The sequence below is a fragment of the Malus sylvestris genome, chromosome 13 (genome assembly GCF_916048215.2).
Source record: "Malus sylvestris chromosome 13, drMalSylv7.2, whole genome shotgun sequence".
Taxonomy (NCBI): domain Eukaryota; kingdom Viridiplantae; phylum Streptophyta; class Magnoliopsida; order Rosales; family Rosaceae; genus Malus; species Malus sylvestris.
This window is the reverse complement of record NC_062272.1, coordinates 20,126,276-20,152,747: the sequence shown is the minus strand read 5'-3', so window position 1 is coordinate 20,152,747 and position 26,472 is coordinate 20,126,276. Positions and strand designations below refer to the sequence as shown.

General features: G+C 44.4%; 2 protein-coding genes across 3 annotated transcripts in view; one reads left to right on the top strand and one right to left on the bottom strand.

Moving 5' to 3' along the window:
- LOC126597059 (exopolygalacturonase-like) overlaps positions 1 to 26,472 on the top strand; it is a 63,584-nt gene that overhangs the window by 21,138 nt on the left and 15,974 nt on the right. The gene's annotated exons all lie outside the window — the stretch shown is intronic.
- Positions 5,733 to 9,984, bottom strand: LOC126597061 (uncharacterized). Its single transcript, XM_050263822.1, has 9 exons — positions 9,932 to 9,984; positions 9,663 to 9,820; positions 8,520 to 8,776; positions 8,281 to 8,411; positions 7,083 to 7,187; positions 6,896 to 6,998; positions 6,697 to 6,822; positions 6,422 to 6,615; positions 5,733 to 6,029 (listed from the first exon to the last, which is right to left on the bottom strand). Exons 1-9 carry the CDS (start codon positions 9,982 to 9,984, stop codon positions 5,939 to 5,941), a joined length of 1,218 nt encoding a protein of 405 aa, XP_050119779.1. The 3' UTR covers positions 5,733 to 5,938.

Here is a 26,472-nt window from a genome sequence, read left to right as displayed (position 1 = left end):
CCGCTTCTCCCGGGCTTCCTATCCTATGTATGAAAAACCTAGAACAGTAAGAATTATAAAACACGCAGGCAGACACGTCATAAGACCATTACGACTTGCCTTTTTCAAGTACTCACTGGTAGTGTATGGGAGTAGGGGACTTCCTAGGAAGCTACAATGCACACTAGTGTAGGGGAGTAGGGGACTTCCTAGTGTCACGGGCCATATGTTAAAAACAAAGAAATCGCCCAAGACATCATATATCTAAGCCCATAAAGCCTTGTCTTCATGGAAGCTTCTGGAACATCCCGAAAAAATCAAGAACATGGCGGAGCGTTCAAGATAATCTAGGGCATTCCGGAACATTCCACACAAGTGTACAAATTTAAGCCTCACCTAGAACAATCTAGATTAGGCAAGTTGTATCTAGAACTATGCTAGATATTTTTGGATGTACGTAGGGAATTCTAGAACCCTCCATTGAGGAGGTAACTTAGGCCTATAAATAGGAGGCAAGGCCATTTGGCCAAGGCATCCAAGAATTGTAAGCAATTGTAAAGTTCTCTTAAGTTTCAATACAAAGCTTCCTTTCTCCCATCTTCTAAGTGATTTTAGCATTCTCCAAGCTATCTTAGCTTTCTTTGTGATTCGATCCGGGGAAGCGAGGCTTCGAAGGCTTACTTAGCTTGTTCATCGAGGTATTCAAGTCTAAGTGCCGCACGGGCGGAAGGCTTAAAGAGTCATCCCGTGACAGCTGGTATCAGAGCCTAGTTCGTGAATCACTTGAAGGAAAGTAGGATATGGCAAGTGGAGAGATGGTGTCCGGAGTCTCCGAGCTAAGGGAGCGTACTGCCGAGGTCCAAGACGTTGCTAAGAGTAAGCCAAAGTTAAAGGACTTGCAAGCATCGATGGGGACCATGGAAGAGCGACTCGAGAAGCTGGAACGAACCATACTCGAGTTCGATACTTGACTTGATGAGGATGTTGTCGACAAGGAGGAAATCCAAACCATGGTGGACAATGGTAAGGATGAACTGCGTGGCTTGGTGGAAGGGCTACGAGATGAGCTCCTTGGCGCTCTCAACACCATGGCAGACAAGATACAGGACACAAGAAGAGATAAAGGACACAAGATAGAGGCAAGGTTTGTGGCGTTTCAAGAAGAGATAAAGGACACAAGGGAACTTAAGGGAGATGTGGCGTTTTGTAAAGAAGCAGTCGTGAAGCAATTCGTGCAAGGGCCGAGGGAAATCAAGGCGTTGGACTCCAAGGTAATCGACTCCTTTAAACCCAAATCCTATAATGGGAAGAGGGAAGCAAAGGAGCTCGACACATTCGTGTGGAACGTGGAGCAATACTTCAAGTACTTAAAGCTTGAAGATGACGAGTCCAAAATCTCAACGGCAACCATGTTCTTAGCTGACAATGCCCTTATGTGGTGGCGTCGTCGGAGCATGGAGATTGAGCAAGGTACGTTCTCCCTCACCACTTGGGATGAATTTAAGAAAGATCTTATGTTGCACTTCTATCCTCAAAATGCCAAGTACGAAGCCAAGGAGAAACTAAGGTGGCTCAAGCAAACGGGGAGCGTCAAAGACTATGTCAACGCCTTCGTGAGCTTGTTATTCGAGGTGCCCAACATGTTAGAGGAAGACAAGCTCATGTACTTCATGAGTGGACTGCAAAATTGGGCAAAACTCGAACTACAAAGGAGACACGTGCAAACATTGTCTGATGCCATTGCCGCCGCCGAATCCTTGATTGAGTTTAAATCAAGCCACCAAGGTGATTCCAAGTCCACGGGGAAGAAGGGTAACCATTAGAGAAGTGGAGGAGAACATAAGCCGAAGGACAAGGCCGAGACAAGCAAACCGAAGGAGAAGAAAGCCGATAAGCATGACAAAAGCAAGGGTAAGTCTTGGCAACCCACTTGTTACCTATGCGACGGCCTTCACATGATGCGAGATTGCCCACAAAAGAAGGCCCTTAAGGCCATGGCTTTTATGGAGGACAAGGCTGAGGAGAGTAACGATGCAAGGATGGGATGCATCCGTCTACTGAATGCCATCCAGACAACCCTCCCACAACCTAAGGCTCAAGTTGGGGGAGGATCATTGTTCGTCGACGTCAAGACTGGTGACAAGACAATGCATGTGTTGGTGGACACGGGAGCAACCCACAACTTCATGACGTCGGAGGAAGCCACAAGGCTTGGCCTCCGAGTCACAAAGGAGCCTGGTAGCGTGAAGACGGTAAATTCCGCTGCCACCCCCATTGTTGGAGTTGCGCGCAATGTACAAGTAGACATTGGCACATGGAAGGGAAAGATCGACTTCACCGTAGTCAAAATGGACGACTATGGCGTAGTCATTGGGTTACAGTTCATGGACAAGGTACGAGCCTTTCCCATTCCCTTCTACAATATTTTCTGTATCCTTGCCGACGGAAGACAACCTTGCCTGGTGCCATTGGAAAGGCAAGCCAAGAACTGTACCCAACACTTGTCGGTAATTCAATTTGCCAAGTCTTAAAAGAAAGGCGATGCCACATTTCTTGCAACCCTAATGTTGAATGAAGGGGAGGAGAAGTACGGGCCTTTGCCGAAACAAGTGGAAGCCGTCCTTATGGAGTTTGCAGACGTGATGCCTAAGGAACTGCCAAAGAAGTTGCCACCAAGGAGAGAGGTCGACCATGCGATTGAGTTGGAGCCTGGTGCTAAGCCTCCCTCCAAATCACCTTATAGGATGTCGCCACCCGAGTTGGAGGAATTGAGGAAGCAACTCAACGAGCTACTTGATGCTGGCTACATCCAACCCTCCAAGTCCCCATATGGTGCACCCGTCTTGTTCCGACGCAAGAAAGAAGGTAGCCTAAGGTTGTGCATCGACTATAGAGCATTGAACAAGATTACCATCAAGAACAAGTACCCACACTTCCGTTGATCGCCGACTTATTCGATCAACTTGGTGAAGCAAGGTACTTCACAAAGTTAGATCTTCAATCAGGATACTACCAAGTGAGGATAGCCCCTGGAGACGAATCGAAGACGGCGATGGTGACCAGATATGGATCATTCGAGTATAAAGTCATGCCATTTGGTCTGACCAATGCCCCCGCAACATTCTGCACATTGATGAACAAGGTATTCCATCCTTATCTTGACAAGTTTTTCGTGGTTTACATTGATGATATCATTGTCTATAGCAAGACATTGGAGGAGCACGTCAAGCACTTGCGCATAGTGTTCAAGACCCTTCGGGAGTATAAACTCTATGTCAAGAAGGAGAAATGCTCATTTGCCACAAAAGAAGTAGAATTTCTTGGCCACAAGATAAAGGAGGGGAAACTTATGATGGAAAAGGGCAAGATCAAGGCCATTCAAGAGTGGGAACCGCCGACCAAGGTACCAATACTACGATCCTTTCTGGGGGCCTTAGAGTTTGGAGGCATTACTTGCTTGGTACCCCATTCATCATCAAGACGGACAACGTTGCCACTAGCTACTTTCAAACCCAACAAAAGCTCACACCTAAGCAAGCAAGGTGGCAAGAGTTCTTAGCGGAGTTTGATTACAAGCTAGAGTACAAGCAAGGAAAGGAGAACGTGGTGGCCGATGCTCTAAGTAGACGAGTAGAGTTAATGGCTACGGTACTCAAGCTGCAAAGCCATCTCTTGGGCCGTGTTCGAGAAGGTTTATCACATGACGTCCAAGCCAAGAACATTGTGGAGTTTGTCAAGGATGGGAAGACAAGAAGGTTTTGGCTTGAGGACGGCTTGTTATACACCAAGGGCAAGCGGATCTACATCCCAAAGTGGGGAAGCTTAAGGAAAGAAATCCTTAAGGAGTGCCATGACTCAATGTGGGCAAGACATCCTGGCACTCACCGCACGTTGGCTTTGGTGAGCGATGCTTATTATTGGCCACAAATGCGGGATAATGTAGATTCATACGTGAAGACTTGTCTTGGGTGCCAACAAGACAAAGGGGAACAAAGGCAACCGGGAGGACTGTTGGAACCACTTCCCACCCCATCAAGACCATGGGAGTGTTTAACCATGAATTTCATCACACATTTGCCCAAGTCTGATGGATGTGGATCTATCTTCGTCGTGGTCGATAGATTCACCAAGTATGCCACTTTCATACCCGCACCTGTGGAGTGCAGAGCCGAAGTAGCTGCACGCTTGTTTCTAAAGCACGTGGTGAAGTATTGGGGTGTTCCGAGGAGCATAGTCAGTGATCGAGATGCTCGCTTCACGGGTAGATTTTGGAAGGAGCTCTTCAAGCTACTTGGCTCAAAGTTAGACTTCTCCACAGCTTTTCATCCCCAAACTGATGGACAAACGGAGCGGGTTAATGCATTGTTGGAGACTTATTTGCGGCACTATGTTAGTGCCAATCAACGAGATTGGGCTAAGTTACTTAATGTAGCCCAATTCTCTTATAACTTACAACGTTCGGAGTTGACGGGGGAAAGTCCGTTCGAGTTGGCTATAGGGCAACAACCCTTGACCCTGAACACGGTCGTGACTGGCTACACGGGGAATAGTCCAGCCGCTTTCAAAACCGCTAAGGAGTGGCAATTAGCCCATGAACTTGCTCGAGCTCATTTGGAGAAAGCTTCAAAGAAGATGAAGAAATGGGCGGATCGTAAGCGAAGGAATGTGGAGTTCCAAACTGGCGACCAAGTCTTTGTGAAGCTCAATGCGTCTCAGCACAAGAGTATTCGTGGCTTGCACAAGAGCTTGTTGCGGAAATATGAGGGACCATTCCCTATCATCAAGAAGGTTGGCAAAGCCGCGTATGTTGTGGAACTCCCACCCCGCCTCAAGTTTCACCCGGTGTTCCATGTGAGCAACTTGAAGCCTTATCATGCAGACGATGAGGAACCAAGCCGAGGTGAGTCTCATCGAGCACCCCCTTTGATGACGGAGGCATTTGACAAAGAAGCGGAGAGCATTGAAGCCAAGCGTGTCGTGGTGCGACCAAGACAACCAAAGCATGTGGAGTACTTTGTCAAATGGAAGGGGCTACCATACTCTGAAGCATCATGGGAGAAGGAGACGTCCTTATGGCAATATAAGGACTTGATTAAGACATTCGAGAGGCAAGAGTCGACGAGGACGTCTACGGCTTAAGTGGGGGAGGATGTCACGGGCCATATGTTAAAAACAAAGAAATCACCCAAGACATCATATATCTAAGCCCATAAAGCCTTGTCTTCATGGAAGCTTCTGGAACATCCCGAAAAAATCAAGAACATGGCGGAGCATTCAAGATAATCTAGGGCATTCCGGAACATTCCACACAAGTGTACAAATTTAAGCCTCACCTAGAACAATCTAGATTAGGCAAGTTGTATCTAGAACTATGCTAGATATTTTTGGATGTACGTAGGGAATTCTAGAACCCTCCATTGAGGAGGTAACTTAGGCCTATAAATAGGAGGCAAGGCCATTTGGCCAAGGCATCCAAGAATTGTAAGCAATTGTAAAGTTCTCTTAAGTTTCAATACAAAGCTTCCTTTCTCCCATCTTCTAAGTGATTTTAGCATTCTCCAAGCTATCTTAGCTTTCTTTGTGATTCGATCCGGGGAAGCGAGGCTTCGAAGGCTTACTTAGCTTGTTCATCGAGGTATTCAAGTCTAAGTGCCGCACGGGCGGAAGGCTTAAAGAGTCATCCCGTGACACTAGGAAGCAACATTGCACACAAATATATCTCCAGCACGCGTAGTGGACAACTTTTGGCGCAATAAAAAATGATCTTCAAAGCAAGTTCCCCTACTCTAATGTGGATTAAATCGTTAAACAAAAGAAACAAGAAAAATATCAAGAACTAATAATAGGGGATGAAATACAATGTAAGACAAAATCAGAATGCTGAAAAGAATACTAGTATCTCGAACATACATAATAAAAAGGAAATATATCTCGACTGCATGGAATTAGAGAATTCAATTCAAGAAGCCGGTTTTTGTTGTCGAGGCAAATCATCAGCACAGTAAAAATCTGAAATGAGCCTATAGATATATGATGGATTGTGCCCCCCTCTGCGTACGAAGTTAGAACAATGAGAACGTACACAAGAATCTTGAAAACACCACAAGTAAGATGAATTTATCTTATAGGTCAGAGAAAAACAAAAGGTGCAGAGCACATAAATTTGAACTGTGAAAGGGGTAAGCAATTCGTTGAAATAAGCAATTTTTTTTAGCTCGCCATCCATCATAGCTGGACACTTTATTTCAACCAGCTGTGATGGGGCAACTGAAATTGTCCAATGGTGAACACGCAAGAGCATGTTTAGTAATACCATTTCTGGAAAAAAAAAAAAAAAAAACAAAGGCAACTAAAGCAAACTAAACGTCCAGAGAGAATGTAAAGCCAATTGTGTGTTGACCAGAAAGCTTGTAGTTGTAGTGATGGGAAAAAATGGTCTTACATTTCAGTAACAAAAAGGCTGACTAGCTCCGGTGGCACATAATCAAATGAAGGATTAACAATGTTAAGAAGAGAAGCTCCACTGCCGATACTAAAATCCACGAAATCTGAGAATTCCCCAAAAGATAAGAGTTCTGATGGGCATCTCATATCATTCAGCAAAACCTCTGGATTATTAGGATATAGTGGACACAACTGCAAAACAAACAAAAATACATTAAGGAAAAAATTAGGAGAAGCACATGTTAATGTGTTCAAGTGCGATTATACATATACCTTATGAGTGCCAGCAACCACAACAAACGGAACAGCATGCTTTTTTGCAGCAAGTGCAACCATATTCGTCCCAACAGGAGCTATGATCCCACCATTGGCCATCACGGCATGAACCCCGACTATGACCTGTACGCGAAGTTTTAAAAAAATAGGGGCAAATTTTACATCAAAGAAAAAAGCAAGAAAAGTGAACACTCACAACGTTTACTCGTGAAATCATGGCGAAAACTGAAGAGTCGGTAATCATTGTAGTTTGCAAACCTTTTGCAGCCAACGCTTTTGCAAGAACATGACCCAGATACCTAAGCAATACCAAGTAAGCAATAGATCAAAACAAAAGAGGGGAAGATCAATTAACCAACTACTAGGTATGATCATGTACAGACTTTGGAGCACCCTCAGCAACAAAGACCTGGAATGATCGTTTCTTCTTCGCAGCACATAGGAACTTTTTCACGGTTCTTGACTGACCTAAAGTTAGTACCACCTCACTGAAAAGTAGATGCATTTGTAATGAAGCCGGGAAGGAAAATCAGATATTCATAAGAAACACAAATATACAAAGTTCAATTGTCTATCGCAAGAGGCATGTCTATGCATAGAGACTACCGTATCAAGTTTCCATTTAACCAAGAGGAATAAAAATCTCCACTTCAAAATGTTAAGAATCATGGGTTATGAGTTACAGCTGCAAAGCCAATCCATATCAGCTCTTTGGCTTGTTCTATCAATGTGAATTCGGTAAATATTTAAGGCACGTATTTACTAATTCGGAACATTCCGGCCAAACCAATTTGTTGGGGGATGTAAGACCGACAGTATATAATGTAAAACCATTTTGTGAATGACAATGAATTATGCCGAGAATAATTGAGGGAATATTGACTTGGCAATCAAGTTAATAAAATCTCTAGGACTCTCGGTGCCTTAAGGAAATAAACATATTGGAGTCCTAATTACATGCAATCAATTAAGGGCCTTTATTAAGTAAATACAAGGAATAAGAGTCATGATGGGACTATAATTGATGAGATATGATTTGGGTTGATATCCTTTCCGATAATAGGGAGGAATTGATTGAAACCCTAGCTATATAACCTATGAGCCGTCCCTGCTTCCATACCGATAGAAACTCACGAAAACTATAAGCCTATTTCGATAGTAGAGTTCATTCAGAGGTACTGGAAGTAGAAGACTACTTCTACTTTGTTCGCAAGGATCAAAGGCTTCACCTTCATAACCATGTCTTCCGAATTCTACAGATAAGTTCAATATAATTAGTCGATCTCTATTTCATATTGATTTTGATTTATTCGTGATCCTAATGTCTTGTTGTTGTGATTTCAGAATATGTCTTACATATAACAACCGTTTATTGGATTTTTCCATGTAAATTCTTATCTACTTGACTTTTCCACGTAAATTCCATGGCATCAAAAAGTTTTGAAGCTAGAGAATAACATCACTAAATGCTACATGTCAGAAACAAGAAGAGCATGAGTAGAAAATAAAACAATCAGGGAGATAGTTTCAATTGAAGAAACTCAGTAGCAAAAACATGTTCACGGTTTAAGGGAAAATTACTTTTGATGTATAAGCTCCACCGCCAGATCCGCAATCTGTTCATGGCAAGTTATTATATCTTCAATGAGGTCATTAACTGCCTCTATGACATTGTGCTTCAATGTCCAGCTACTTGGACTTTTATCAGCTACAAAGAAAATTTGGCATTTAGCAAAGAAACATACATATTTTACAATGCCAAACTAAGATTTAATTACGTGTTAGAATTTTATATATATAGACTACAGGGATTGCTCGAACTTGCCTTTCCCCTGGATTTCTTGATTCGTTGAAGCTGGTGCCATAGCGGCTCTGCTCCCAAGAAGATCAGCCAATGAAGGTGAACGCAGAAGTCTTTGAGAAGTCGCGGCAGACGAGAGGAACGCTTTATCGTCTTCCTCATCACGATCTCTATCCCTGCCTTGAGTGGATAAAGACAACCCTTCAACTTGAAGTGAAAGCTCCTCTTCCCTAATAATATGGAAAATGCGCCTCACGATGTTCCCAATAGCAAGCTCTGCAGTCCACCCCCATGTCAACATGATCATTATATAATTTATAACGAAATAACAAAGTATTAGCTATATAACTAATTGCACAAGATTCTCATGTATATGAACAAGACTTGGGGCAAACTCAGAATGCTAACCTCTGAATTCCGCTACCTAATTTATATGTATCATTCTGTCATCATTAGACATAACCCAAAATCTATATGTAAATTTTGATGAGACTGAGAACCTATATAATTTGAAAATTACTAATGTACTATATTCAATTTCCAACTATAAGAGTAATACAATTGCTAGCAATCAAATATGTTATCCTTAATCAGCACATTCTGACACAAAAGTTCAACGAATTAATTATACTACTTTGACTGTTAATTATAATAATTCAGATGCACAGTTTGACATGAAGTCAAGCAAGAGAATATTAATCATGTTAAATACGTCAACTAATATGACACAAGAGTCGGTTGGCTAATCAGTCACATCCGCACCTAGTACTCACCATTAGGGTTTGTATGAGAGAATTTTCATATCAACTAATACATTGAACTACTTGCTAGAAGATGAGACGACAAAATTAAATGATGATGTCACCTAAATCAACATGACTACGAGAATATTGCATCAAGGCGCAATTTGTTTCTCCAGTTGTGAATATCTACACGCTAGGTTCTTGGTAAGTGTTTTATTACTCATGTATCTAGTGTTCTTTAATCCATGCCCCTAGGGATTCATATACATCTTCTTAATTGAAAGCTTGGTACGATTTACTCTACTACATGAAAAGTTTTGATACAGAATCGATAAATCCAGTAAAATCCCAAAAAAAATTATCACAAAGCTGTGGAGAACAACTAAAAGCGTATGCCTAAAACAAAATAAAGGACATACCAACAGGATTAGCAGCAATAAGCCGCTGGCCAACGCCTCTTACCGCCGCAATAAGAGCAGCTGCCTGGTTTGTAGGTGATGGCAACTTCTGTGCCGATATAACTGTCCGAAGCAATTCTGCCGTTAGCCGAGCAGTCTCCCGTGAACCCTCGACTTTCCTGCCATCGCAAAAATCCATAAACAGCCGTAACAAAAGAAAACGAACAGCAACAGCCACACACAGAAAAAGGCACATGCATGCATAGATACACACGTATAGTAAAACTCACCGCTTCCGGAGACTGGTAGCAAGCTCATTCACGAGACCTTGGACGTCCGCCATAATAAAACCAAACCCTAAAAGAAAAAAGATAACAAGAAAAGAAATAGAGAGTCAATTGATTTAAGAAGGAACAGATTATTTTTGGCGTTTGTTTTTCTTTTGGAAAGAAGGAGGACGAGATCGTAACTGTTACCTCTGTAGGGGGATTGTAGTATTACGAATTGTGAGAAGGTGACTTTGTTTTTACTACACAAGTACCCAAAATAATTTGCTTGTTTTATTAGCACTCCACATAATGTTGAATGCATCCCACATTAAAATTTAATATTAAGTGGATTATGTAACTTACTATGTAATGACAATTTCGACCTTATGAGGTATAAAGAAAATAAGAAATTTCTAAATACACCCCAAATTACTTTTAACGTATTATTTATCTTCTTCAATTATCAAAACCCCTCTCACCCTCCACTCTATTGTTGAATAAAATTCTAACTATTGAAACTATAAACATGTTGATTGAGAAAAAAAATTAACGAATCGAACACGATATCATTATTTCGGAAGCTTCACATGAGGTAAAATTTCATATTTGTCATTGTTTTAATTATTCAACGACATCAGTAATTATTTAAGCCTGCTTTTGCTTTCCATGCTACCCAATTTCATAGGAGGCCAACCCAGTAACGCCTTTTCCGTTCTTATTCATCTTCTGGGGTTTACTTTTGCTTTGTTAGGTTCCTCCTAGTTGCCAATTTTTAGCAAAAATCTTTTTTTGTTAGCAAAAAGCTCAAGAGACTGTTGACCCTAAAAAGTACCAAGCCTACGTGGCACGCAAGCCAAGTAATCTATAAGCTAACTACATCCCTCGGTTGAATGCGGGGCGTGCCAACTCGTCGGCTGAGCTCGGCCGAGGAGTAAAAGTTGTTGATGTTGCGTTGGGTGCACGGTTGACTTCTGCGTCTTGGGATTGCGACCGAGGAAGGAGCATGTCTCGGCCTCTTAGGTTCTCGAACCTGAAGACAAGGCTACTATTCTTATGAAGTTCACAAATCGTCACCGTTGGATTTGGTCACAATGATGGTATTCGTCAGAGTAAACTCATGCCGAATCGACACCAAAGTGTAAGGGCACAAATACTCAAAGCGGATATATGTCTTAACAATAAATGTGGTTCGACCGTCAGAATGCCGAACTCTAAATCCCACTTAAGAGTATCCAATCATAAACTAACTCGGCTGCAATGTGCCGAGCCTAATAAATTGTAACACCTCACTTCGCCTAGAAGGCTAATGAGATGACCTCGACCAACAAGGATTTTTGGAAATCCTTCTCGATCGAGACTTAGATAGATAACCAGTCACCCTCGACGCAGTGTTATCTATGCCGACTAAAGATGCTGCGAGACTGACTGGTTGTACGATGACAGTGTTATCTATGCCGACTGAAGATATCACCGGTTGCTTTCACAGTGCTGTTTATCCAAACTGAAGGTGTGTTGGCGAAAAAAGAAAAGGAAAAAATCTCAAGGTTGTTGAGAGAATTTGCACAGGGCAGTTGTGTGTTGAATTGGAGGGGATCTTGAACGATGCACAACCTCTTCTATTTATAGCACCATGCACTTTCTAGACCGAGTTACAACCCTACTTAGATTAGGATTTCTTCTTCTCATCAAACACCATCTCGACCACTCCTATTTTCACTATGACTTTGAACCCAGTCCTTTATCAAACCGGATTCACTTCTATCCATGTCTTGCCGAGACTCCTTATTGCGCCAGGATTCAATTACTCGTCTCGCAGCATGACTTGACCGACCTAGGTTAGGAAGCCCATGAACTAAATGATCCACAGTAACCTTTTTGTATGACCTTCCGGGCCGAGAATACATCTCGGCCCAAACCGATATTTTGGGCCCAAACATTGCGCCCTCACTTCTGAGGATTTTTTCGGCCTGAAGTCTCTGGCCGAGCCCTGACCTTGAAGAAGCGACACCAAGCTCCGTCTCCCGATGAGCATTTATGAAGCACGATTGCACGATCTTGATCTCGTCAGATATCTCGCCAAGTGTCCTTTTTTCAACATGACCTGAAGTGTCCTTTCATCATTACCCACTTGATCCACGAGATTTTTGAATTCCTCAAGACGTGCGGATGTCCAAACGTCTTCAAATCAATATACATGTCGCCGCATGCCATCATGAAATCTCGATTTATGAATTTTTCGGTACCCTCGAGATCGTGCGAACACCAAAACGTCATTTCTTCATAAAAGGATGCCGTCACGATATCATCATGACCCCTTAATATGCGAGTTTTTTGGTTCTTTCTCCTGAGTCTGTTAATATTCTCCATCACTCCATCATTATTAGCGATCTTCCTGATCACTATCCCCGTTTGGTCTTCCATTCCACGAGTCTATAAATACCTGTCCTTCTATCATTCATTCTTTACGCTTTCAAATTTTCCAAACTCTCTCTTGCTCAAAGATTAAAAGAAACCCCCTGACTTTCTCCCAGAAACCCTTCGAAACCATTTCCAATGGCCTCCTTCATTTCCAAGCTCTCTAAGGAATGCGACAAATGTGGGACAATCATCGATCAGCGCTCAATTAAGACTTTGCGCTTTGAGAGCGATATGAGCACCCCCCACCAAATCCTTGGTCCACTTTTCAAGGATGCAGTACCACCAGCCATTACCGAGCTCTTCAAGGATCAATGTTTAACACCCCTACTGTCAGGGTTTGAATGGTCGATGTGGGATTTGGCGAAACCTCAAGGCTCATGGCCCTCGACCACTGCGACCTGAGCAGCCTGGGTTGCTCGGATGGAAAAGATCTTCGGCGAGCAATGGAAAGCTCTTGGCATTTACGATGCCATTCGTCTTTCATCTATGGAACTCGTCATGGATAAGGAGCTTCTTATGGTAGCCTCAAGCCTATGGTGCTCAGCTACCAACACCATGGTCCTTCCCCTCGGCCCTATGGGCCCCACTATCCTTGATATCACCACGATCTTAGGGACTTCCCCTTTCGGCATCCCAGTTGACGCTACCCTCTCCGGGTACCCGTCGACCATTAACCTGAAGGCTCTTTTCAATGATCGGGCCTTCGAAACGCTGAGCGGAGAGGGCCAAGAACCCTCAAAGGAGGAAGTTCAGAAACTTTATAAGAACTTCCTCAACTACAACACTCTCTATCTCCACTTCAGCGGCCGAGGGGATGAGAACCTACGGCAAGGGAAACACGAAGCATTCATCTTCTACTGGTATAACAAATTTATTTGTTGTACCAAGTCCAACAAATGCTTGGTCGAGAACATGCCGGTGGCCGAAGCCCTAGCTAGCGGTCACACCCTGGCGCTCAGTCCAACCATTCTTACCCATCTTCTGCGTTGTTTGGCCAAGATGACCCTTCACAAGATCGACCCACACCAGAGTGGTCCCTTCTGGGTATTCCAGCTCTGGCTGCAGGTTTATTTTGTCACCCTTCGGCCAGAGCTTGCCAGCTTCTCACCTACTAAAGCGCTCGGCTTTCAGGTGGCTCCTCGACCAGTACCTCTTCACCAAGCTGAAGACGTGTTCAGATACTTCTTCAGCCTTGATGCCCTTTCCGACGATGAATTCTTGATCTGCCGTCGTCGAGAATATCCTTTGTCGATCAAACTCCCCACATCAGCATGGAGTGCAGATGATGATGCTGATCTTCGTCAATCCTAGGGGTCATTTGTGCTTACCCGCGACCTTCCTCTTAGGTGTGACTTCCACCGAGCAAGTTGGGAAGTATATCACCCCCAATTCACTGCTCGGCAACTCGGCTATCTTCAGGGTTGCCCGGTGCCTCTTCTTACCTCTCACTCCCTGCTGAGTCGATGACACCTATCTGGCTCTTCAGACAAGAAGTGCAAGGATGCCAAGAAGGAGTTTCAAGAACGGTGCCAAAAATTCCACTTTCGACCAACCGTTCCAGAATCTCTTAGCACTGACACTTTCGGTGATTGGTGGGAAAAGTATACCTAAAACTTTTTTGGTGCTCCGGTCGAAGACGTTCTGAACAAGATCTTCGGCGGTCGACCCAATAAGGCTTCTGCCCCCCCAATCTCAAGGTAACGGTTTATTTCTACCTTCTTCCTTCAACTTTGATCTCTACTAATTTGCTCTTACTTTCTCAGGTGGTCGGTCACTGAAAAAAGTAGAAGTGGTCGCTGCGGCTGGGAAAAAATCGACCATCTCCAAAAGGGCTAAAACTACCGCACAAGCCTTGTTGAGCAAACGGCCTCGTCAAGAGGCCAAGACGGCCCTCAACCCCCCTCACCCCGTAAAACGGGTCAAGAAGCTGGCGAGGAAAGGAGAACGGGAGATTCATGTTATCTCCAATCAAACTATGGGAGCGACGACTCCTAGTGTTTCCCCTTCTACCCATGTCGTCCAAGCTTCGACAGAGAAACGGCTAATTCTGGCCAAAGAAACAGCCCATGTACGGCATGTTCCTCAAGTCGCTGGACCAGTCGTTGCTCCACTGGTCGAAGCGCCTGCAACCTTGGGGCCAGCTGCTTCACCTGTCTTGGAAGAGGCGGTCCCCTCGGCCCAGAAGAAACTTCCTGAAAATCCAAAACCCATGGCAGTCGTTCTAGAAGAGAGCGACAGGAGCGATGAGATTCCATTGACGAGTCACCTTCAACCACGCGATCCGCCTCCCTCTGCGTTAGAGGCAGTTGTCTAAGTCGGCCCTTCTGCGACCGATCGTGGCAAACGACCTGCCGTCGAGCCAGAAGCGACGGCGGAAACACCTGTTCATCCGCAGGACCAGGACCTCAACATTCCTTCTCAAGAAGTTACTTCAACCTTCGTAAGTACCCCTACCGCCTTTCTTTGGTTACTTTTCTGCCTTAGATCTCTAAACCAGGAAGATACTGAATGTCAAGTGCCTACCATTCTTTTCATCGAACATTCTACGCGCCGAAGGGTGTTATCTATATTTCTTGGCCGCCTCAGTAGCCATCGAACATAGATAACCTCCATCGGCCGCGTGAACTAAGAAGCAGTCTAAGGCACTGGGCTCGGCCATTAAGTTCTTTAGGTTCGAGCAACGAACCCAAAGATATGGCCGAAGTCTCCTCTCGGCAGGTTTAAAACAAAAACCTTCTTGCTATATTCTTTCATAATTTCCTTGTACTTAACATGATTTTTGTGTGCAGCCTTCATGGGAAGTCGAATTTAATGCTCTCTTGTTAAGTACTTCTGGAGCGGCTGGTCCTTCGACCGCTATAACTGCACATGCCGATTCAGCTGCTCTGGTTCAGCTACAAGAAGTTTTATCTCTCTCAGTGTCACAAGTCCTTGAGCGCAAAGGGCTCGATTCGTTAGGTGCATGCCTAAATGATCTCGGAGCAGATGGTTAAATGAGCGTCGACCTTGGAGCGAGTTCAGGAATCCTTCAGTATTCTCGAGAACACTTTTCAGGCTGATGATGACTTGAAAACTGCACTGGCTGTTCAGGAAACTATTCGTCCGAAGATCGATGCCTTAAAGACGAAAGGGGAAGCCTTGGCCGACCTCAACCGTCAAATGGCCGAACTGGCAAAACGAAGGTCGGCCCTTGCTTCTGAGCTTGCGAAGGACTTTAAGTCGGGCAGGAAATCTTGTTTAACCGAATTTGCGGCGAACGCGAAGCGAGTCAAGCAGTTGAAGTTAGACAAGAAGAACAGGCACTTCTTGGAACTCTTCTTGGAACTCTTCTTCCTTCATCGCCTTAGAATAATTTGATTGTAAACCACCATATTAATGAAATGAAACAAGCTTTTACTCTTGCATCGCCCATGTGACTAGGTAGTATTTTTTTAAGAACTTTCCATTAATTGGTAATTTGTGAATAATACCGGTTCGATCTCTAAGATGGTATGCCCCCTTACAGAGAACTTTATGGACGACAAACGGTCCTTCCTAATTCGGCGACCATTTGCCAAACCTGGGGTCTTTAATTCCCACGGGTAACACAGTTTGCCAAACTAACTCTCATTCGCCGAACGTTTTTTGTTTGACTCTTTGATTATAAGCTCGCTCGGCAATTTTCTTTTGTGACACTAGAAGTTTGTAAGCATCAAGCCGATCCTTTTCCAATCCTCTAACTCTTGTAACATGGCCTGATTATATTCGGCGTTGGACAAACTACTCTGCTCGATCACACGTAAAGAATTTACACTTAACTCGATTTGGTAACATTGCGTCATGTCCATAGGTTAACGCATGTGGGGTGGTCCTCGTTGCCAACCGGGGTGAAGTTCGGTATACCCATAAGGCTTCATTCAATTTTAAACGCCACATGCCAAGTCTTTCTTTTATCATTTTCTCGAGAATACCGATCAAAACCTTATTACTTGCTTCGGCTTGTCCATTCGCATGTGGATAGTATGGTGTGGACTGCTCAAGCTGAATTTTTAAGCTAGCTGTATAATCTCTGAACTTTTCGGTTGTGAAGACTGTGCCATTATCAGTTATGATCGTTTCTGGCACGCCGAACCTGGTCACAATATGTTCCCCCACAAAATCGCAAACCGCCTTGGATGTTAATTTGGAGTATGATTTTGCTTCGACCCACCTAGTGAATTAATTTGCTGCCACGAGTATCCATGCATGTTTCGTTGCTCTAGAAAATGGTGTGATTTTGCCGATCACGTCCATTGCCCATCATTTGAACGGCTAAGGTTTGATGACCGAATGAAGTAATTCAGTCGTGGCCCTTTGGATGGGTCCATGAATTTGACACTCGACGCATCTTCGTGCATACTCGATACAATCTTTCAATATGCTTGGCCAAAAGTAACTGTGTCGGCGAAGTAGCCAACGCATCTTACGTCCTGATTAATGGGCTCCGTAAATTCCTTTGTGTACCTATGTGATTGCTTGGGCGGCTTCTTGCGAGCCGAGGCATAACAGTAATAAACCATCCTTGTTTTTTCGATACAACTCGTTCTGGTATGAGACGTAGTTTGTGGCGTGGACCCTTGTCTTTCGGCCGTGTTTGCCTCTGGGATCATCAAGGTATTGCATAATTGGCCTTCTCCAGTCGTTTGGTAGCATCTCGACCGCGTAAACATCTACAGGATCCTCCCGTTCTAATAATGAAGGTAAGGACATTACTCGTGTACGGATGACTTGGTCGCGCTAAAGGACTTGTTGATTAACCAAAGCCTGATACGATTGCCGTAAAACGGGTATCATCGGTCCACTCTTGCCCCCTAGGAGTTGTGCTCCAGAGGCTATCTGAGCGAGTTTGTCTGCGACGGTGTTCCGTCCACAGGAAATATGATTGAACGTGATACCGTCGAATGACTCGGCCAAGTAACTGGCCACCATGTTATAGGGCACCAGAGTACAACTCATGCACCGAAAAGTTCCATTAAGTTGGTTAATCATAAGCTTCAAATCACCGAAGACGCGAGCAACGTGCAAATCATGAAGTACGCTAAGGTCGATAACAAGGGCTTCGTACTCGGCCTGATTGTTGGTACAATAGAAATCCAACTTGAGGGAAAAAAACCAACGGTGTTGGTGTGGAGACTGGAGTACAATCCCCACACTGGTCGATGTGGACGTGCTAGAACCATCGAAATACATCGTCCAATAATTGTCACGTGCTTCCACCATTCCGATTTCAACATCCGTACCCTCGAACCCATATAGAGAAGGGTTGTGGGCTAAGAAATCAGCAAGCGCTTGTCTTTTGACGGCTTTTTGTGGGACATACTGCAAGCTAAACTCCGATAGTGCCAGTGTCCATTTCCTGATTCGGCCTTTGACTATTGGCCAAGTAAGCATATATCGAATAACATCTGTCTGGGCGATGACCTGCGTAACGGATTAGAGCATATAATGTCGAAGTTTTGATGCGGCGAAGAACAAAGCCAAGCAAAGCTTCTCAACTGGCGAATAATTGATCTCTGGAGGATTGAGGTGTCGGCAGAGATAGAAAATAGCTTGTTCTCGCCCAGCGTCAGTATCTTGAGTGAGGAGGCAACCAATGGATTCGTCGGCTGCAGAAATGTAAAGCTTAAGGGGTTTATCACGTCCAGGCGATACAAGGACGGGTGGAGTTGCAAGGGCAACCTTGAGTTGTGTGAAAGCCACTCGATGTTCTTCACGCCACTCAAACTTATATGAGTCCTTAAGTTTCAATAGTGTAGAGAATGCCGTCATTTAGCTAGCGGAATTAGCTATGAATCGGCGAAGAAAATTTATTTTCCCGAGCAAGGACTGGAATTGTTTTTTGGTCGTCGGTGGTGGGGCGTCAATAATTGCACGGGCTTTGTTCGCATCGACCTCGATGATGCGATGGTGGACAAGAAAACCTAAGAAATTACCGGCCGGCACGCCAAAGGCGCATTTGGCCAGGTTCATCTTAAGGTTATGTGGTTGCATGCGAAGGAAAGTTTTCCGAAGATCATCAATATGCGTTCGGTGACTTTTTGATTTGACCACAACGCCATTAATATATACTTCTATGGTAGTGCTGATCAGGTCATGAAAAATGGTATTCATCACGCGTTGATATGTAGCACCAGCGTTTTTTAGACTGAATGGCATGACTACCCACTCATAGGTTCCAAGTGCCCCCGGACAGCGAAAAGCAGTTTTATGAACATCGGCCTCGGCAATAAATATCTGGTTATAACCGGCATGTCCATCCATGAATGACAGCTTGTCATGATTAGCCGCGGCGTCGATTAGCAAATTTGAAATTGGCATGGGATATGCATATTTAGGTGTTGCCAGATTCAAATTTTGAAAATCAATGCAAATGCGTAGGGCCCTATTTTTCTTAAGCACTGGTACGATATTCGCCAACCACTCGACGTATCGAGCGGTTCGAATAAACCCAGCATTTAACAGTCGAACAATTTCGTCTTTTATGCCGAGCTGTACTTCGGTCGAGAATCGGCGAGGAGGTTGTCGAACAGGCTTGCAACCAAGTTTGATACGTAATTCATGTTCGACAAAGGTCCGGTCGAGACTCGGCATCTCTTGATAACTCCAAGCAAAACAATCTTTAAACTCATAAAGCAATTGATGGAGTTCCACTTTCATGGCATGGGGTAATAACGCACTAATAAATAGAGGTCGAGGATCATCGGCCATTCCAACATTTATTTCCTTTAGAGGATCCTTAACTTGGGGTCGGCTGTCGTCGAGCTCGACCAGTGCGGCCTGAACTTTATCCAACGATAGTACTGGGCCGTTATCCTCTTCGGCCAAAAATTTGATTAAGTTGATGCCCGAATGCGGGTGCTTGGAAATAGCATACCAATAGGCCAGCAAGCGTTCCATCGTGGATGAAACCACGGCCCGACGCCTCTCGCTTTTAATGTCAATCATCAGTGGTGGGGAACAAATTGGCCAAACCGAGTATCGCCGAATCCTGGTGGACAGTCTCGGCGCCTACCTCGATGGCTTTCTGAACTGAGATCCGAGTCGGTCGTCCATCTTCATTAAAACCTTGTAGGGTAATATAGCCGACGTGATCATCATAATAGCGGGCCTGAATCATGTTGGTTTCAAATGGCTGAGTATCGGCTGGGTGGACCACGACCGATTTGCCATCCCAAAAAATAAGGACTTGGTATAACGAAGAAGGAATGCAATTCGTTTAATGAATCCAATCCCTACCGAGCAAAGCATTATATTCGGTGTTGAAGTCAACGATAAAAAATACTGTCGTGTGATTGCAACCTGCAATGCTTACCTCTAGAGGGAGTACTCATTTGGTCTGAGACTTGTCACCGACAAAGCTACTCATGGTTATTCCTAAAGAAATGAGTTTGTCGGTGGATCATCGTAATGCTTTCATGACGGATACAGGCATGATATTAATTGTTGCTCCGCAATCGACGAAAATCTTAGAGATTGGGTAGCCTTCAATATAGGTCGTGACATACAACGGTTTTAAATGTTGAAGATTAGTCGAGGAAGAACGGGGAAACAAGATGTCTAAGGTTGTTTTAAGTTTATCATCGCCGTTAGTTGACTCGTCTTCAGCAGTAGTGACGAAATCAACTTGTGTTGCCTCCTCGGTGACCACATCACCGTCCAAGGAACTTGGTTGGTGTGTAGTTAGCTGAAATTCGGCAGGAAGAACATGGACCATGCTGATTTCCATGTTTTCAAGGACTGAAGGGCCCATTGAATCCTGGTCGTCATCTTCCGGAGTATTGAGAACTATATCATCATGTGTCGGAGCATTCGCGGCCAGCTCGCTGTGTGTCTCAACATATTCAGGCGCTTATGCCACGCAATCCGACACTGTATCCTATTGACTGTCGTCTTCGGGCTTGCATGCATCTGGTGTCAGACTCTGCTCCTTCCGTATTTTGCGAGCTCATTCCTCATAGGCGATCCGGGCATTCCTAGTGTCCAGGTAAGCGTCCAGACGTGCCACCCGCTCTGTCTCATCGGCTGTTAAGCCGAACAAGGATATGGCCGAAAAAACTTCGAAGTGATACCAAAAGTGTTGAAGGTCTTCAAGAAAAAAAGGGAGTTCGGCTGTGTCAATATCTGTGTATGGGTCGACCTCGAAGCCGAGAACCCTAGCCTCTCAAATGTGCTGGAATCTGGCTTTCATTGCTGGATCAGTGGTTTTTTGGATGATCTACTCAGCATCGGGGCAAGTTAATGCCAGGTCAAGAGCTTCTTGGCAGGCCTTTGACAACCCATACAAGTCGTTGGCGGAATATTTCTTGTGAAATTCTTTCATATATTCCAATGATTCACCGAGGAATGGAGGGTGCAGATTCCGCCGAACTCTGATTAGTGGTTCTTTCAAAGGTAACGGGGGCTGTTTGCTTTCGGCATCTTTCCCAAATTGCTCGAAACGAGCTTTCATTTCCCCGGGCCTAAGAAGAAGTTTGATCCTCTTCTCGGCTGCTTCAATGGTAGCTTTGAAATCCTGATTAGTTTCCTTCTCGACCTGTAATTCAGCCATGATTGTTGGGGTTGGCCGATCATCTCCACTTCCTGCAGTCTTTTTTGGCTGCCATTTAGTGGCTGTTTTGCCGAAACAGGCTGGGCAGCTTGTCGTCGAGCCAAGCAATCTATATGATGACATCGATGTTTCTGAGATTTGGATAGCGCAGTATACATGCCGGTGGGAGAATTGTAGTTGTACCAACGTTGGTCACGTGGTTCAGGTGGCCTGAAGGTTTTTTGATTTGCTAATGAGCTCGAACTACTAGAATTGCGGGAATTATAGTCCTCGTTGTAAAACGATGAGTCGAAATCAAGGCGTCGTCTGACCGATATATGACCATCTGTCTGTTTCCTTGGGCTGAGCCTGTCGAATACTTTCTGGCGCTGGCCTTCACTAGGTTCCTTTGAAGGTTTTGCTGTAATCACCGATTGGTGTTGTGATGTCGGCATCGGAGGCAGTTTCCTCTTGGGCTCGGTTAATACAACGCGTGCCTTACAATTGCTACACAGAACTATCGGCCCGCCATTTCCATCTTCGCTGGAGTCTGACATGGACTCAACTATGGCAGGTCATAAGAGTTCGGTGGGTGGTGCATTAGAAAACAAGTCGATCTTAAGTCGATGTTAGGAACCTTTCTTTAAGATCTGTGGTACTATTGGCCCGCCATTTACTTCGTCGTTATAGTTTGACATTGGTTCAACTATGGCCGGTCCTGATAGCTCGGTAGGTGGCGCGTTGGAAAATAGATTGATCTTGAGTCGAGGCTGGGAGCTTTGCTTTCGAATGTGTTGTACTGGGGTAAATTCGACCTTCTCTTTTCCATTGCTCTTGGGCAAACGGGCGTTTACCATGCCGACTGTCGTTGAAGGGAATGGATCTGTATCAACCGTCATGCGTTTTTCAGGAAACTTTAGCTTGCCTTTGTCAATCCAGCGCTGGATATCATCACGAAATATGACACAGTTGTTTGTTGCATGCTTTGTCGAGTTATGGTATTTGCAATATGTCCTTCCTTTAAGTTCTTCGACCTTGGGAATATTATGCCCTGGCCGAAGTTTAATGATCTTTGCTGATAGCAATTGATCAAAAATTGCTTCGGCCTTTGTGATATCAAAGGTATAAACTTTTGATGTTTTTGCTGTTTCTTCAGTGGCCGAGCAGGTTTTGACCTCTTTGGAATTAATTTGAGTCAATGCCTTGCACACGTATGGTTTATCTATTACTATCTCAGCTGCGTCCACACTGACGTACTGAGATTCCTCGCCTTCGGTCGACACGTAATTGACCATAGGGTTTTTGGAAATCATCCCTCAAGATAGGGGTTTCGACATCTTCTCTTCTCCGAGCAAATAGTATTGCTCGATATGCTGGGCTAATTCATACATGTCCCGAAAGTTTTCCCCCAAAAATTTCTTTTTGTATTCTACATCGAGTCCATTCAAAGCAAGTCTAACAAACTCGACTTCAGGGAGAGGTACTCGGCACCAATTCCTTGCCGATTTAAATCTGGTAAAATAATCCATTGGTGACTCATCAGACGCTTGAGCCATCCTTGCCAACGAAGAAACTGACATTTCCATCCCTGGTCGATAAAATTGCTCGTGAAATCTCTCGACCAATTCCTCCCAGCTTTGGATGGAATTAGGTGGAAGGTTGATATACCAGGCAAATGTTGAACCTGTCAATGAAAAGTTGAACAGCCGCAGCTTGTGAAAATCACTGTTGACATCTCCGCATTGCGCGGTGAAACGAGCCACATGTTCTAATGAGGATAAAGACGATTCTCCAGCGAAAAGACTAAAATCTAGAATTTTGAAACCTTTAAGATATTCGAACCTGTTTGGGCCCAAACTATTAGTTTGGGCCGAGTATAGAATCATTCTTGGCCCGGAAGGCCTTTCGACAAGGGTACCATGGATCATTTAGTGCGTGGGCCTCCAAACCTAGGTTGGTTAGGTCATGCTGCAAGATAAGTCGAGTCTTGGCGCAATAAGGAGTCTCGGCATAATTAATAACCCGAAAGTGAATCCGGCTTGATAAAGGACTAGGTTCATAATTATAGTGAAAATAGGACTGGTCGAGTTGGTGTTTGATCAGGAGAAGAAGACCTAGTCTGAGTAGGGTTTTAACTCAACCTTAAAGGTATCCAGTGCTATAAATAGAGGAGGATGTGCATGATTCAAGGCTCCTCCAATTCAACACACAACTGCCCTGCGCAAACTCTCTCAACAACTTTGAGATTTTTATTTTCTCTTTTCGCTGACACATCTTCCGTTTGCATCAACAGCACTGTGAAAGCAACCGGTGATATCTTAAGTCGGCATAGATAGCTCTGTCGCCGTAGAATCAGCCGATCTCGCAGCATCTTCCGTTGGCATCAACAACACTGCAGCGAGGACGGTTGGTTACCTATCCAAGTCTCGGTCGAGAAGGATTTCTAAATCCTTATTGATTGAGGTCATCTCATTAGCCTTCTCGGTGAAGTGAGGTGTTACAGTTTACTGAGCTCAACGCATTGCACGTCGAGTTATTTTATGATTGGATACTTTCAAGTGGGATTTAGAGTTCGGCATTCAAATGGCCGAACCACGTTCACTATTAAGACTTATATTTGCTTTGAGTATTTGTGCCCTTACACTTTGGTGTCGATTCGGCGTAAGTTTACTTTGACAAATAACTTCACTGTGACCGAATCCGACGATGACAATTCGTGAACTTCATAAGAATAGTAGCCTTGTCTTCAGGTTCGAGAACCCAAGAGGCCGAGACGTGTTCTTTCCTAGGTCACAATCGCAAGACGCAGAAGTCAGCTGCGCGCCCAAATCAACATCAACAAATTTACTCCTCGGTCGAGCTCGGCCGACGAGTTGGCACGCCCCACATTCACCGAAGAACGTAGTTAGCTTATAGATTATTCGGCATGCGCGCCACATAGGCTTAGTAGTTTTTAGGGTCAACATTTTGGCACGCCCAGTGGGACCCAGTGCTAAACTACGAAGTTCATGCCAATTGAAACGCGATCGGTAAAAAAGAAAACAGTTATGGGAAAGTCAATAGCCGATTTGCCAATTCAGAACATAAGATAAAGTATGCCGCAGGCGCAGAATCCCATTAATGTCGTGATACCTGAGTCCACAAGCGCGATTCATCGAGAAAGGGAAGTTAATCTCGGTGGTCAGTTACGTAGTCTTGAAGTCCCTAACAGGAACACCTGCATTCTCACTGAAGGGATAGTGGAGGATTGTGACGAGGATGGTGGCGAGGGAACTGATCCACCAAGAAGATTGTTTCTTCGCAAACGACTTGACGAGCAATCTCGGACGGTTGACCAGACGTTTAGTCGAGGAATTGATAAACTTCATGACGTGATACGCAATACTAGTGAGGCACAAACCAGATTACTCGAAATACTAGTTAGTAAGGTCAGCGACGGTAGGTCTTTCAATCTTGCCCAGCACTTGCCACCAAAAAATAATCTATTACCAATTGCACTGGTCAAGTCAACCCCTGTTCGGCTCAAACCAATTAACTTGGAAAAAGGAGGAGGATCAAATAGTAGGTCGGACGGATCCAACCAGCGGGCGGAGGCAACATCCGTCGATATGACTGAGGTTCAACGGATGATCGATTCAGCCATGAAGAAAAGGTCGAAGTTCCCTAAATTTATACATCCGTATCCGGCTTATGTGGAATAGTTCGAATACCCTAGAGGTTTCAAAATCCTGGATTTTAGCCTTTTCGCCGGAGAATCATCCTTATCCTCGTTGGAACATGTGGCTCGTTTCACCACGCAATGCGGAGATGTCAATAGCGACTTTCACAAGATGCAACTGTTCAACTTTTCATTGACCAGTTCAGCATTTACTTGGTATATCAACCTCCCTCCGAATTCTGTCCAGAGCTGGGAGGAGTTGGTCGAGAAATTTCATGAGCAGTTTTATCGACCAGGGATGGAAGTGTCAGTATCCTCGTTAGCAAGGATGGCTCAAGCATCCGACGAGTCACCAATGGATTATCTTACCATATTTAAATCAGCCAGGAATTGGTGCCGAGTACCTCTCCTTGAAGTCGAGTTCGTCAGACTTGCTCTGAATGGTCTTGACGTAGAATACAAAAAGAAATTCCTGGGGGAAAACTTTCGGGATATGTATGAACTAGCCCAGCATGTCGAGCAATATGATTATTTACTCCGTGAAGAGAAGATCTCGAAAGCTCCGTCCAGAGGGACGATTTACAAAAATCCCACTGTTAGTTATGCATCGTCTGAAGGTGAATGTGTTAGCGTGGATGCAGCCGAGATAGTCATAGATAAGCTATACGTTTGCAAGGCACTGACTCAAATTGACTCTAAGGAAGTCAAAACCCGATCGGCCCCTGAAGAAACAATGAAAACGTCAAAATTCTATACTTTTGATATTACAATGGCCGATGCAATTTTTGATCAATTGATATCAGCGAAGATCATCAAACTTCGGCCTGGGCATAACATTCCCAAGGCCGAAGAGCTTAAAGGAAAGATATATTGAAAATACCATAATTCAAGCAAACATACGACAAATAATTGCGTCGTGTTTCGAGACAACGTCCAAAGCTGGATTGATAATGGCAAACTTAGATTTCCGGATAAGAAGATGAGTGTTGATACCGACCCATTTCCCACGGCAACAGTAAATATGGTAGATGTGTGCCTACCTAAGGACAAAGGAAAAGGGAAGGCCAAAGCTGTTACGACGCAACGCTTTCTGAATCAGAATTCTCGACCCCGTTTCATGGCTGACTTTCGTTCAAACAAACCACCTACAACTCTAACGGGACCCGCTATTGTCAAGCCCATGACAGATTACAGCACTGATGAAGACAGTGGGACGACGGTTTTATGCAATAAATGTAAAGCAAATGTCAACATCGAGCCAAAGGAAAAGTCATATCCGCTTATAATGGAACAACCTACAGCCGCAACACAGCAAAAGGTGATCAACGCAGGCCAACATCAAGGGGTTTTTGATAGGCTCAGTCCTAAAGTGAGGGTGGAAGAGACACCTTCAGTCAGACGATGCCTCGATTTTGATGCTCCATTTTATGACGAGGATTATTATATACGTAACTCTAGCAGCTCGGAATCATAGCAGAGCCCAAAAACTTTCAAACCTCCCGAACCTCGAGACCAGCGTTGGTATACATATCACTCTTCGAAAGGCGTCTGCACTGCACTGTCCAAATCCCAGAAACGTCGACACCAAAGAATAGACTGCATGGCCTGCCGACGGGCAGCCCAAGAAACTTCGATCCCTAAATGGCGACCGAAAGAAACAATTGCCAACGACGATGAACGACCATCTTCAATGATTATGACAAAGTTGGTTCAAGGGAAACACCTGGTTAATCAAGATATCGAAACCACGTTTGAAGAGGCTGATAAATGGATCAAACTTGTTCTTCGGCCCGGGGAGATGAAGGCACACTTCGAGCATTTTAGGCAAGAAACTGAAAGCAAATTACCCCCGCCAGCCACACGAGAACCCTTGATCAAAATTTGACGGAATTTACATCCACCATTCCTCGAGGAGGCCTTGGAATATATGCGAGAGTTTCA